General features: G+C 42.3%; 1 protein-coding gene across 1 annotated transcript in view; it reads left to right on the top strand.

Annotated features, from left to right (window-relative positions):
* Positions 1 to 14,952, top strand: part of ANXA2 (annexin A2) — a 44,475-nt gene that overhangs the window by 26,128 nt on the left and 3,395 nt on the right. The window contains exons 4-9 of the mRNA NM_174716.1: positions 3,400 to 3,494; positions 6,976 to 7,089; positions 10,194 to 10,284; positions 11,206 to 11,285; positions 12,614 to 12,673; positions 14,340 to 14,433. Of these exons, the coding sequence (NP_777141.1) occupies positions 3,400 to 3,494; positions 6,976 to 7,089; positions 10,194 to 10,284; positions 11,206 to 11,285; positions 12,614 to 12,673; positions 14,340 to 14,433 (534 nt within the window). The remainder of the gene's footprint in view (positions 1 to 3,399; positions 3,495 to 6,975; positions 7,090 to 10,193; positions 10,285 to 11,205; positions 11,286 to 12,613; positions 12,674 to 14,339; positions 14,434 to 14,952) is intronic.

The raw sequence follows: 14,952 nt of genomic DNA on the forward strand, positions 1-14,952 counted from the left end.
GATATGACCTAAATCAAATCCCTTATGATTATACAGTAGAAGTGAGAAATAGATTTAAGGGACTAGATTTGAAAGACAGAGTGCCTGATGAACTATGGATGGAGGTTCGTGGCATTGTACAGGAGACAGGGATTGAGACCATCACCAAGAAAAAGAAATGCAAAAAAGCAAAACGGCCGTCTGGGGAAGCCTTACAAATAGCTGTGAAGAGAAGAGAAGTGAAAAGCAAAGGCAGAAAAGGAAAGGTATACCCATTTGAATGCAGAGTTCCAAAGAACAGCAAGGAGAGATAAGAAAGCCTTCCTCACTGGATCAATGCAAAGAAATAAAGGAAAACAATAGAATGGGAAAGATTAGAGATCTCTTCAAGAAAATAAGAGATCCCAGGGGAATATCTCATGCAAAGATGGGCTCAATAAAGGACAGAAATGGAATGAAGCAGGTGGTAGAAGCAATTTAATATACACAAGACAGATTGCCAGCAGCCTTTCCAATCCCTACACATGCTTTTCCACCTCTAGTGGTGATTCTAAAAGAATACCTGGGAGCTGGTTGAAATGGTGCTTTCCAGGTCCCGTGTCCCCAAGCGTCTTTAATCAGATCTCGGGATGGGGCCCAGGCTGTTGTGTTTTTAATAAAAGCTTCATGTGACTGTCATTCAGGTGGGCTCAGGACCTATTCTGACACAAACACAACCTTGTATTTGTTTCCAGGGAAGAATAATTTTTTATGGGTCAGTTTTGTTGGCCTGAATTCAGGTCAGCAACCCCAGTTGGTTTCAGAACTATTAGAGGTTAGAGGATATAATTGTATTTTGTTATTTCCCAGCATTTTCAGATTTGGGTAAGAAAGTTAAGTGTCAAATAAAAAGACATTTATAAACAAGCATTTTTTCTAATATAAAGTTAGAGGTATAGACTATTGAGAGAGAGAGAGCACCTGTGAACACACTTGTGTGGGTAGCCATGCATACCCACGTGCCCAGACATACCCTAAAGTAGTCCCAAAAGCCTTGATGAGTCTGTGAAGAAATCTATCAGGCTTGGACCTAATTAAGACTAAATGTAAGATCAAGTTCAATTTTATGTGTTAGTGTTTTGTGGAAGCAGAACTGGAGGTCATGGTTCAGATCCCTTATCCTGGTGTAGAGACCAGGACCCCAGGAGGGCAGATGTTTCCATGGGTAACAGCAGCTTCAGCTTCAGCTTCCCCAACTATAAACTAGGAAGAGAAATAGCCACCCTGCCACGTTGTTGTCGTGAAGGTTACGTAAGATGGTTTGCATTAGGATGTCTTAGAAACCAAAGAGAATGATACAGATACAGTTCCTGACTATCATGCATATCATGTTTTATTCTAACCAAAGTATTTAGAACTACACTAGGAGTCTCATGAGGTGAAATCACTAGTTGACTCTTAATCAGTGGTTATATGCCATTCACAGTGTATATATTTTTTCACAATACCCTTTTGATGCTCATCACGGTGAATTTGGAAACTCTAGATAATTGAAAGGATGAAAACTTGAAATTATCTATAATCCTACCACTCAGATGATCACTATTAAAATTTTGGTGTAAACTAACAACACTGTAAATCAGCTATACTCTTAATAGAAATTTTAAAAATTTATTTTTGGTATAAAGAGGTTTTTGTGTTTTCTCACACATGAGCATTCATTTTACAAAAATCAGGGTAGATTAGGCATATGGTTTGCAACCCATTTTTTTCCTTAACAGTATATTGTGAACATTTTTTCATGTCAGTTAATACCATCATTTAAAATGTCTATATAGTACCCCATTATATGAACAAAAACATTTAATCAGTTATTAGACATTTCACTGTTTATTTATTATATGCAGTGCTGAAATAAGCATCTTGGAAATAATTTCATATTCAGCATTTGGGTGTCAGCATTAACACTGGCTGAAGGTATAAATGCAGTTAAGGTAACTGACTAACATTGGTATGTTGTTTAGTTGCTAAGTTGCGTCCCAACTTTTGCCACCCCATGGACTATAGCCCCCCAGGCTCCTCTGTCCTTGGGATTTCCCAGGCAGGAATACCAGAGAGGGTTGCCATTTCCTTCTCCAGGGCATCTTCCTGACACGGGAATAGGACCCGTGTCTCCAGTATTGGCAGGCAGATTCTTTATTGCTGAGCCACCTGGGAAGCCCTAACATTGGTATAAAATCACTTAGAAATGAGTATATAAATACAAAAATAAATTTTATTTATTTTTATACCCAGAAATTCTAACTTTCTGCTTTTGATCTTTCTAACACACTTGAGAGTTTAAAGTATCTTCTCTGTCAGTCTGCTCATGACCTCTGCCTCAGAGCACGACAGTTCTGACTTTGGCAACTCCTGATTTTCTTTAGGCCAGGCTGTTTGCAATTCATGTATGACCCTGTAGGCTTCACCACTGTGCTCTCTCTCACTCAGAAATTACCTATCCTATTATGGCAAAGGCTCTTCCTTTTATTAAACAAAGTCATCATCAGTCAGGAGAGAGACCTTTCACTTTCTGAATTTTAAAAATTGTGCTTTCTTCAGTTAAATGGCATGTTAGGAGTATTTCTGATGTAAAATTGGAAACTTTCAGATACCAGAAGGCATTGCTTATCTTTGTAAATACACATGTTCCAATTAAAATAGGTACTAAAATATTTTGGTGGCACTTCAAAGCTCCCAATTTAGATTTAATTTAGATTAAAACACTTACTCTTTTTAATAAAGTTATAAAATTGATTATTAAAATTGCCTATTGAAGATTAAAAGCAGTGGAACGTTTATTTTCCTTACAAAACAATTTAGTCTTCGGTAAGTAGAATTGTATTAATCAATTATGCTATTAAAATACAACTGCCATATTAAATCTGACTCATTTGTCATGACAGTTTCTATAATTATAGAAATTATACCTAGCTGCTTATACAGCTATAATCCTGCAATAAATATAAATAATTGTCTCTATTAATTCAGGTTGTAGTTACTGTCTGTTAAATCCCCAGTTAAATGGCAATTCGGGACCTTCATTTCAAATCCCTCTAAATCTTTGTTGTTCATTTGACTGCTGAAGCCCACAAATGCACCTCCTACTGTTGATTCCAGAAAGCAATTTATGAATAAAGTAGTTTTTTTTTTTTAATACAGATATTTTAGAGGTCCAATTGGGCTTGAGGTTTGAGGTTGTCAGGAAAAAAAAAAAGAGGATGTACATGTTGAGTTGAGGGTGCTGACAAAAAGAAAGAGAACAAACCTTAATGTCTTGATATTTCAGTTTAGAGAACTATATATATATATCAGGTTGAAAAAAAATGCTTAAACCCTTCTTTGTAAACCCAAAGGACTAGAGTATATGGTTGAGTAACTTCACAACTTGTATCTCCGTAGGTGTGGATGAGGTCACCATCGTCAACATCCTGACCAACCGCAGCAATGAACAGAGACAGGATATTGCCTTCGCCTACCAGAGAAGGACCAAGAAGGTACAGCAGGCGCAGGGCTGTAGGGCACTGCTTGTTGAATTTCAGGTCCTCAGCCATTAGTTTTTCGTTTCATGAATTCTCTTACCAGCAAGCGCCTTCTGGAACTGTAGGGGAGCCAAGGTTTCCCCCTTCCATCCTTGTAAGAGTCACAGCTCACACATGTGTGGCCCCTGGGGTGCTTGGAGGTCATTCCATAAAGACCACAACCTCTTCCGAGCCAGAGCATGTAGAGGCAGCAGTTCTGGAAATAGAAATAGAAAGGCTGGGGAACAACAGCAGCAGGTATCATTTACTGAATGCTTACTTTGTGGTGGGCATGCGCTTCTCTACATGTAGCCACTCATTTCACCTTCAGGAGTTCTGCTGGCTCTTGATAAAACGTTTTTAATTTAATCTTAGGACACTAACCTCTATTGAGTATTGATCCTGACATGCACCTCTCATTAAAGTAAAAAAAAAAAATTCACTTGAGTTCTTAAGACCTCTGGAACCACCGGGGTTTAGTTAGTGTAGTTTATTTGGTCTCCAGGCCATCTTCAATGTGCCATGCTGCCATTGCTGAAAGGGTCTTCTCTGTTTTTTTTCACTTACTTGTCTGCTAGCGGTTAAAGATCAGCCTAGCACTTGTTCATCCTTTATTTTGTCGTGGTGTTAGGAAATTTTATTTTTAAGGACAAGCTGCTTTATTTTTAACTTCTTGCTATTAAAAGCGTTTGATTTATTCTTGGACAGTGCCGTAAGCATGGCTCCCTGCAGCTTCTGTTTTAGTTTTCACTCATAGTCACAGTGGAGGTGAGCTGAAAGGATTCTAGAAAAGATGGTAGTCACAGTGGAGGTAAGCTGGAAGGATTCTAGAAAAGATGTTTCTACACTTGGGGTGGCATGACCCCCAGGGTCCAGGGATTTGCAGGTCAAGCCCAAGCCCAACCTCTCAAACAGTTGGAAAGGACATAAATAGGAAAGCATGTGGTTTCTTTCCTCTCATATGCAATAAAGCTCTTCTTCCAGCTGCTGCTGCTGCTGCTGCTAAGTTGAGTCAGTCGTGTCCGACTCTGTGCAACCCCATAGACGGCAGCCCACCAGGCTCCGCCGTCCCTGGGATTCTCCAGGCAAGAACACTGGAGTGGGTTGCCATTTCCTTCTCCATTACGTGAAAGTGAAAAGTGAAAGTGAAGTCGCTCAGTCGCATCCAACTCATAGCGACCCCATGGAGTGCAGCCTACCAGGCTCCTCCGTCCATGGGATTTTCCAGGCAAGAGTACTGGAGTGGGGTGCCACTGCCTTCTCCATTCTTCCAGCTAGACTTTTACTAACCTACTGTAGTGAGGCATGGAAGGGAGTGTTTATTTCTCTCCTTTCCCAAAAGGATCTGTAAGCTGGTAGAGCTGAGTTCAGTTGGAGCAGAAGGCCCACCTCCTTGGACAAAACGCCTGTACTTGCCCCTTCAGCTGTCACTTACAGGGCGTGGTCTTTGAACACAGTTGGGTGTGGACACACAAGTGTACATTGAATCATAGAAGCCTGGATCTCAATTTCATATGAGATAGATAGAGAACCAAGCTCTTGCATACCCTGCTGGAGGGAAGATACTGCAGAATCATGCTGGATTTGGTGACTTCATAGGCTTTGCTGTGGGCTGGGGTCAGCTCACTGTCCTACTGATTCTTGATGTCTGTCAGCCTTGGACTAAGGAGAGTTGTTGTATTTTAAATTGAGATACATAAAATACTTAAGATAACTTTTTGCACACTTGTTTTTATTTTATTTTGCCCACACTGTGTGACATGTGGAAACTTAGTTCCCCGAATCTGTGCCCCCTGCATTGGGAGCATGGAGTCTTAACCACTGGACCATCAGGGAAGTCCCTTGAGATACTTTCTGAAGGAAATCCTCAAAGCAAAACCTTATTGTTTGCATAATAATGGGAAAAGCCCTGTATTGTAGAGTCTTTAACAATAGGGCCCAAGGCTGCCTGGGTAAGAGGAACCATGGGCACAGCTAGTAGAAGTGGACAGGTGCTGGGGCAGAGGATTGAGTTTAATGTTTCTTTCATGTTCGAGCAGATGCCAGGTTTCTCTGTATAAGGAATGGTCGTATTTTATTTGTCAAACATATCTGGAGTTTCTGCAGGGTATAAAGCCCTGTGCTTGACAGTGTGAGAAGCAGGAAGTTGACCGCCCATGAGAAGTTTATTATAGAAGTGGAAGAAGTCAGTAGGTGCCCAGATGCTATTTGCGATCTGAACAGAGAATGGACGGAGGGAAGTGTCAAGGGTAGACTAAATTTGGAATTACCTAACCTCAGAGTTTCAAGTTGGAAAATTGGTGCTATAATTGGAAGGAGTAGCTTTGAAAGTCCCCTCCTAAGTGCTAGGTGTTACTAGGACTTGGGGAAGCCGGAGAAAGTAGGTGATGAGAGGGTTGGTCCAGACTATCTCTAAGACCCATCTCAGTTCTCGACATTTGTGAATGATTTGAGAAGATTCTCTGAAGCAGGCTGCACATCACCTCTTAAAGCCTGCACACACCTCTAGAGGCTAAACATCATAGATGCCATGGTGCTGCTGGAGAGCAGGGAAGGAAGAAAGAAGGGACAGAAGAAGAGGGAAAAAGTGAAAAGAAAGAAGAAAAATTATTGTAACAAGAGAGTTCAGCCATCACTCAGTGCTCATGGTTTGTAGGAGGTTTAATCCCCGAGGAAGCATCTGTAAAAGCCACATTGAATTGGGATATCTGTCTGCATATGTGTTGCTGACTCAGGCCTCTGACTTAAAATCAGTCAGTGGATTTTTTATGGTGACAGTGGAACCTTTAAGAAACAGTACACAATGGGGAAGTTAAGAAGTGAATGAGGGGACTTTATCCTCACTACCTCTGTCAACACCATTCCAACTTGGCATGGAAAACAGAGGTTCTCTCAATAGGTGAAGTGTTTTGCATAGGAAAACTTCATGAGCCTACTTTCAGCCACGTGGCAGCCTCTGGTTTCAGCTGGAGACTTTCTGGAACCACCTCTGGCACAGTTGCACAAAGTCTTTTACAGGAAGTTATCAGCAGGCCTTGAGGGCTCTGCTTCCCTGGCAGCTCTCCACTCTGACCACCTCCTTCTTAGCAAGGCCCTTGACCCTGGAAAGGGCCCTGCCCCCTGTAGGCTGAATCACGGGTAAGTGTAAGCAAGTCGTGAAAGGCATTCACTCATAGCTTTTTGAGGCTTTGTGTGCCGCTCTGGTTTCATTTTATTTATGGGGGAGAAGGCAGAATCAGCTTGGATTTTATCAGAGCAAGGTCTGATCTTCCAGTTTCTGACCTTTGGGTCTGGCCAAAGGGAATGCTGTTGAAGAATACTTTGACCCAACACCCCAGAGTTGTCAAAGAATCACAACCTGCTTTACAAACACAGGCCTCTATTTTTGTCTTATTAGTTTTAAAGGGACTATCAGTTACTAATCAACTTTTCCATGTTCTCGCCCGTTTTTCTGAAGGAACTTGCATCAGCACTGAAGTCAGCCTTGTCTGGCCACCTGGAGACAGTGATTTTGGGCCTATTGAAAACACCTGCTCAGTATGATGCTTCTGAGCTGAAAGCGTCCATGAAGGTAAACGTGTAAAATGCAATCTCTGTCAAATCTGCCATTAATATTTGTGAATTACAGCTTTCTGAGTATAATTAGGTGATTTTCAGTTTTGTTGAATTCTCATTTGGAGTCATTTTGGGGGAATGAACTGAAGCTTTAAGTCTCAGGATTTGTACCAAAAATATTTCAATTACTTTTTTTAAGACTGTAAAGAAATTTCATGATGCAGAGAAGTCAGTTACCAGCTGCTACTGCTTGGCACCTGGGCAATTGGAATACCATTTGGAAAAACTACTTCCTTGATTACACTTCCTCCTTAAAAAAGATTTGTTATGACATTAAGGCAAAAGTAAAACTCATAGCTTTTGTTAAGTGAAGCTTAACAGAAATCTGCTGATGCTCTTTTGGTTGTTTCTTCTTCTGACCTTCTCCTTGCTGGTCCCATTGTTTGATTCAAATTTCGGGCAAAATCAGAATATCACTGTGGATATTAAGGGAGATTTCAGATCATGAATGGCTCCTGTGTTTTCAAAGCATATACTGCTGAGTGGTGTTTGTATTTTTGCAGTTATTTTGAACATGGATTTTAAGGTTAAAGTAGAGAGTAAAAATTCCAGGTTTCAAGTGCCCCTGTATTTTGTGTGTACCTAAAACATCAAGTGTTACATAAATGCAATAGATACAGAAACATAAACACATGTTACAGCAAAGCATAGAATCCTTTTCCTAAGGTGCCTGTGACACTTTGAATAATGTGTCACTGCCCTCTGCTGGTAAAGCTGGGTAAAGCCTCAGTATAGAGGGAAAAGCTGCAGTTCTAAGTCCGAGTGTGTTTTCTGTGATGCCGCCATTTCTGAATTAATGGAGAGACAGACCTGTAAGCCTGTCACTAGCTAATGTTACAGTTCAGTTGTCATCACTTCTCCCACAGAACACTTCGAAAGGGAGGCAGCTTCCCAGCCAGGCATTTTCAGGGCCCAAAAGTTGATAGCTCAGGGCTGCTATTTGCTCTGAAATCAGTTTTCCGGCTTAAGCCTAAGCTGTGCTCAGTTTATTTGAGCAGACTTGCTCTGAGTTATCTAAGTAGACTATGTTGGAGGGAAGGTATAATTAAGAATGATAAGATGTCAACAACACTTAAAGATTCTGCTTGATAAAAAGAACACTGAAAACACTCAGTCTTGGGACCTTTGGAGCCGTGGATGAACCAGCCTCCCCTGGGTTTCTTCTGACCATCATCACTTCAGATCAGTCTATCTTATTTTCTCCAAGAATTCATTTAGTTGCAATTTGTGCAGTTTTACTTGTATCTGTTATTAGGTATAAGTGACCTGAAACAGACCTGTAAGAGCTGTCCATCGCCATTGTAATCTCTGTAACTGGGTCCAATGAAACGTGCTTTGCCTGCTGGATCTTTGACCTTGGGCCAGCTCATCCATTAGCTATCACAGCTGAGTACCCTTCTGAAATCCATAAAGCTCCAAGTGACATTAACTGAACAATGCTTAAAAAAATATCTGTTTTGACTTCTGGCAGTACCACTGGCAGTATCTGCCATATGTTACAGTAGACATTGCCCTTGTGATGGGAACTGTGGACAGTCTGTGGAGAGCTTGGGCCAAGTTTGAAATCGCCAAGGTCACTTTTAAATATAGAGAAAAAACACTGTCAGAATTTTCCTATATTAAAATGGGCATATCACTGATGCAAGAAAACAAATCTATGTTGCTATACCTATTTTATATTTCAACAATGTTAAGAAATAACATTTCTTCCAATGCATGAGTTATTTTTTAGACTATTTTTACATCCTCGAGATTGACAAACTGCCCCTTAAAATATCTGAAGATGCTTCGTAGTCTCTGTGTAATATTTGTATAGAATGTTGTGTAGACCTTTTGCTAAGGGAAGAAATTTTGGTTTTGCAAGCACCTCTACAAACCATGATTAAAAACTCTGGGAGAAGAGGCCTTGGCTCATAGATTAGATTGAGGAATAAAATTCAGAATTAACTATTAACCTGAGGCTTAGCTCATATTATACAAACTACTTTTTTAGGGGCATATAAACTCTAATAAGTTTAATTAATAGCTGACACACTTCTCATGTGGATAAGTAAGTTTCTTATTGTATTAACACCTTATAATTGATTTACATTTTAAACAGTTGTAATTCTGCTTAGTTCAAAGTGATATTTCCATATTCGGAAAGATGAGTATTAGAGAATCCTGATTATTAAATCTTGACTTTGATCATGAAGCCAGCTTTGAAATACATGTTTCATTGAGTCCTTTCAAGCTATCTGGCACGCCAGCTCAAAAGTGTATATATTAAATTTGAATACATCACCCATCAAATTCTCATTCCTTAATAAAGTGTTGGTGTCTAGGTTTATTTGGCACTTCATTATTTCCTTTTGCTTCTCTAAAATGCCTGAAGAGTGCATAGTAATCAAGCAAAAATGGAAGTACAAGAATGAAATTTTTAACATTAACCCAGTTTTACATTTCAAAGAGGTAAAGCTAAAAATTTTATCTTATCTATACCTTTCCCTCGTCAAAGACTTATTTCAATCTAACAATGCTGACCTCCAATGACAGCTCAAAATTTCTATATTCCTTTATTTTAAATTAATGAGCAGAATTGTGTAATAAAGAAAATGATTTCTTTTCTATGAAAATAATGGCTGATTATTAGAGGAGTTGAAAAATAAAGAAACATAAGGAGAAGATGAAGTTATTCATTTTATAAACCCATCGCCAAAAAGGGCTATATTTTAACATTTTAGTGTATTCCATTACTGTCTCTTCCCATTTCACTATATGTGTATATATAGTAAGGAAATTTATGTATATATATATATATATATATATATATATAGTTGAGCTAAAAAAACATGCCAGTTAAACCATCCTTTATTCTAGTGAAGCTTTTTTTTTTTTTAAAGGAATAGAATATAACATCACCTTGTGCCAAGGAATCAGTACAGATCCCTCTGGAGGAATGCAGAAAGGGGTGCACTGTAGACCGAACCCATGTGTGCAATTTACCTGATTGAGTTCAGAGAAGTGGGCTAGTGGCTGGGAGGGGTTTCCCTGCTAATGTCTCTGCTGCCTGGTTCCCAGGGGCTGGGGACTGATGAGGACTCTCTCATTGAGATCATCTGCTCAAGGACCAACCAGGAGCTGCAGGAAATCAACAGAGTCTACAAGGAAAGTGAGTAGCCCCAGTTCCATGGTGCACCCATTCCACCTTGTTTCCGGGACCACTATCCTGGCCCCCTGGTCTGGTGTTCAGGATAGGATCCCTGGATTCCGTGTGTATAAACATCTGCCATCTGGACTGTCCAGGGGTTTGCTGTGACCAGGTCACTCTCCTCCATCTCCTGATGGCCTGGGCTTTGTGACTACATCCGCCTAGAACTAGTTCAGAAGAATATATGGGAGGGAAAGCAGAGACTATGAAACAAAAGAGATCTGATGGGGAGAAGTAGAAAGTATCCCCCATGGATTTCATGTACTGAGTGCTGTCCAGTGTCTGCTGAGAAGATTCCCAGACTTGACTGTGGATCATTGTTTCAGGAGACAAAAGAACCCATGTGCACCAAGCAGTATAGGAGGCCAGAGGTGGAGTAAATGATGCAGCGTACCTGATATGTGGTACTTCATTTCAACATAGGTGTTATTTTGAGTAGTAAAATACAAATCCATTCAAAAGTACCCTTTAATTCTTACTAGTTTTTTACCATTGTGCGTTTCCTCAATCAGTAGATATAAAGCACAGTTTTGTGTGTGTATGTGTATGTAGTCCTCCAGTTTGTTCGATGTTCTAAATAAGTGTAATCAAGAAGTTTGGGAAATAGTATTTTAGCTAGACAGGAGGTCCCTGATCACAGCTGAGCTTGAGGATCCCCTGTCTGATCCCGCTCTGTGTATCCCTTATCACTGATAATAATTCAATAATACTAGTTCTGATTTTATGAGGGTAAAATTCCTTCTTGAGAATCCACCCTCATTTTTAGGGGTACATCCACGCTGCCACAGATTTCTGCTTTTCAGAGGCTTAGTGGGCAGGGGCTGGGTGGGGTGGCTGGCTGCGTAGGCAGGAAGTGTTAAACTAGATGTGTTGTTTTCCAAGTGTACAAGACCGATCTGGAGAAGGACATCGTTTCCGACACATCTGGCGACTTCCGCAAGCTGATGGTCGCCCTCGCAAAGGTTGGTTTCCGGTTCGTTGCTTTGTCCTTGCTTCCTCCCAATGCAAGTTGCATACCTCCTTTTATACTCAGGAGCAAATTAACTCAGTCCTCTGGGCCTGCCTCAGAAATTCCAGCTGTATTTTGACAGTGGGTTTGCACTCTTAACTGCAGAGTTGTCATTTTTGTATAATAGGATTTCTTATCCTGCAAAACCGTATGGTCAGGTGGACTTTGGGGCCAGAGGAGGAAGAGGCAGCTCTTAGCTCCTGGCCTGGATTTGTGTGCCAGCCTTGTGACTCGGGGAAAGTCATTTTGCCTCTCTCTGTCATCACTTAGGACCCAGTGGGAAGTGACCCTCTTGTTTCTTTCACCTGTTATCGCTTCTTAAGGGATAGTTTGTCCAGGTAGTGGTTTGCCTGGAGAGGAGGTCTTTGCTTGTTTGCCAAGGTTAACACATTAATGTAGCTGAAAGGCACTTCCGTCTAAGTCTGAGGTCTGACCCACGTGCAGATTAATGACTCTGAGCGCTGCGAGGGAAGAGGAATTTCATCCAGGAACCCTGAAGACAAGTGGGCACACTCCACCCACACCTCCATTGCTGTCACAGCTCCATTCCGCCCTCCCTAGCTCCCTTCTCTACCACCTGCCCTGAGTGTGGCCACCTACCCATCATTTTGAAATCCACTGTATCGTTTTACTCGTACCCTGATCAAAACTCATTTCTGCTGTATCAAATACAAACTCTCAGCTGCCTTCAGGCATCCTCCGTCCACCGGCCCTCCCTTAATCTTCCTCCCCGGCTTTCCCCCTGCTCACCTCAGTCCTCTGAGACTTTCCTCTTGTGTGGAGGGGCTTTCTCCCGTTCCCCTGTACCACCCTCATCTGACACATCCTTTGGGTTTACCTCAGCTGCACCCCGTTGTCCATAGACTTTGCTGATGATACTACTTGATGGATTTCTTCCTTTTTTTGCATTTCTCATCTGCTTAGAGCCACAGATACTGTGTTGCTTTACCATTTATCCCATCCTTATTTCTCCTTCGGGATTGTGTGCTCTCCAAGGGAAGGAATTTAAATATCATTACCTTTTTGGGGGGTGGACAGAGGGTGGATTCTGTAAGGTGCTTAGCCCAGGAATGGGTACCACAGAGGGTATAGCGCCCCACTTCACTGCCTCAATTATTGTAGCAATTCTTGGTCTTGCCTAGACTTTTAAGTGAAGAAAAATTTTCAGAGGGTGTCCATTCAGTAAATAGTGGCTTACATGAGTTGGGGAGAAATCAACATTTTCAGTTTTAAAATGTACAAAGATATAAATTTGATGTTCTTTCTCTTTTTTTCTTTTAGGGTCGGAGAGCAGAGGATGGCTCTGTCATTGATTATGAACTGATTGACCAGGATGCCAGGGTCAGTGCCAAGCTTCTTGGTTTGATATTTTGTTTCCTAGTCTCTGGATCGTCTATGTAGTCATCTGTCCTGTGTAACAAATTACGTCGAAACTCAGTGGCTTAGACCCACAAGCATGTATTACCCCTCAGTGTGTGTGGGTCAGGCAGTGGGAAGTGGTTTGGTTGGGTGGTTCTGGCTCAGGGCTTCTCCTGAGGTTGGAGACAAATTTTTGACCAGGGCTACATCCTCTGAGGGCCTGACTGCATCAGGAGGCTTCCCGGATGGCCCACCCACGTGACTGTTGACAGGAGGCCTTAGTCCCTTTCCACATGGGCCTCGCTAAGGGGCTGTCTGAGTGATCCCACAGCGTGACAGCAGGCTCTCCCAGAGAGAGTGATCCGAGAGAGACTGTCAGGAGGAAGCCAGGTGCCATTTAGGATGTGATCTCAAGAGCCACATGCTGTCACTTCTGTCACACTCTGTTCTTTAGAGGCAAGGCCCTAGGTCTGGCCTCCAGACAGCAGGAGAGGAAGTAGGCTCCGTGTTTGGGAGGGAGAAACGTCAAAGAACCTGTGGGCTTCATTTTCACTTTCTGGGAGTCATAGTTATACGACCTTATAATGCCGGTGTTAGTTACAGGATCAGCATCTGACTCACATTTGCTCGTTCAGGCTTTGCTTGTATGGAGGAACCAGTTTCCGCAGGGTGTGCTACAGCTGTGCGCACTGGTGTGCAGTTGCTGCAAATGAACCCTAATACAGTATATACAGCACACAGCAGTGGAAGAAGGTGGTAGAGGCGTGGCCAGGGATGGGCAAGCTCACCGCCCCGGGTCGTGGGGAGAAGACGAGGGAGGCAGAGGTCCTTCCTTCCTTTCTGGCCAAATGGAACTCCTGCTGCTTCTCATCCCATAATCACTGAGAACTAGTTGGGAAGCTGATTCAGATCACTGTGAACTGCCTGCCTTTCCCAGAGGGTCGACAGATGTCTCAGTGTATTTCAGAGGAGCTGAAGAACAAGGTTATTCGTTTTAGTTTTAAAATTCAGTATATTTCACAGAGTACTTTTAGCAGAAGGTAGAAAAAGCGTTTTAATAAAGAAATGGAAGTTAGGCTTTGCAGCGCCCAGATAGTGGACGGTCACTCAATGAGTATTGGCTCCTGCGTAAGCCTTTCTCCCTCCTTCCTTGACAGTCTTAGCATTACTTGTAGCCCCTAAATTTTCTAGAAACTGAGGACGTGGTTGAAGCAGCTTTTTTCCCAGCTACATCATTTTCTCAGTTTCTAAGAAGCCCAGGGTAGGTACCTGGCCTGCAGCTGTCTTCAGTAGATGGAAGGGCCACATGGAGGCGAGCTGGAGGCACTAGTGAGCATTGGCTTGTCCTTCTGTAGATGAGCTCTTGGTTCTTCCCTTGGCGTTCAGGGAAGACTGGTTCAGCATCAGCTTCACGCACAGCCTAGTCTCATACTGCATGTCTGTGCCTTGGGAAGCCTGCTCTTGATCAAGACTTTGACATTGATCAAGAAAATAGCACATTTTTCCTGTGCCTGCAGTGCCATCCTCCTTTCTCATTTGGCATTTTGAACGCATAGATTTTTTTTTGTTTTTTTTTTGCATGATGTGTTTTTAACGACCTTGCTCTCTGGATTGTGGGGTTAACTTTCCTGGCTGGTTGTGCTCATAGGATCTCTATGATGCTGGTGTGAAGAGGAAAGGAACTGATGTTCCCAAGTGGATCAGCATCATGACCGAGCGGAGCGTGTGCCACCTCCAGAAAGGTGGGTGCTGCTCTGGGGAGGTCTTAGAGTCCGGGGCCTGAATGAAGGGCCCTCTCAGTTGGGTCATTGCCAGCAGGTGTCTGTGTTGGGGCTCGGGTCTGCCAGAACAGAGTTCATTCTCTACTCTATACCTTGTAATCTCATGCGTTTTTCCTCACCAAGTCCATTCAACCTTCTCTCCCATTTTGGATGCTTTATTTTTGTCCTAAATGTTTTCCATGTTTGGTGCCTGTTTGGTGGGCTGCCTCTTCTTGTCTAGGTCATTTTATCTTGCCAAATTTTTTGAAATAATGGACTTGGCTGGGTGCTATGTACTGTTTCTTGTAGCTTAGATAAAAAGGGTTCCACTCTATAGAGATGAAGATGGTCAAAATACATGCCCTGAGCTGTGCCATTCAGGACGGATGCATGGGAGGGCTGTCCCAGGGCAACTGGTGCAGTGCTGGCCCTGGCTCACAAGGCAGTCCCTGACCCCAGGATGCTGTGATCATCCATGTGTGTGTGACGTGTAACTCTGTG

The sequence above is a fragment of the Bos taurus genome, chromosome 10, assembly GCF_002263795.3.
Source record: "Bos taurus isolate L1 Dominette 01449 registration number 42190680 breed Hereford chromosome 10, ARS-UCD2.0, whole genome shotgun sequence".
Lineage (NCBI taxonomy): Eukaryota > Metazoa > Chordata > Mammalia > Artiodactyla > Bovidae > Bos > Bos taurus.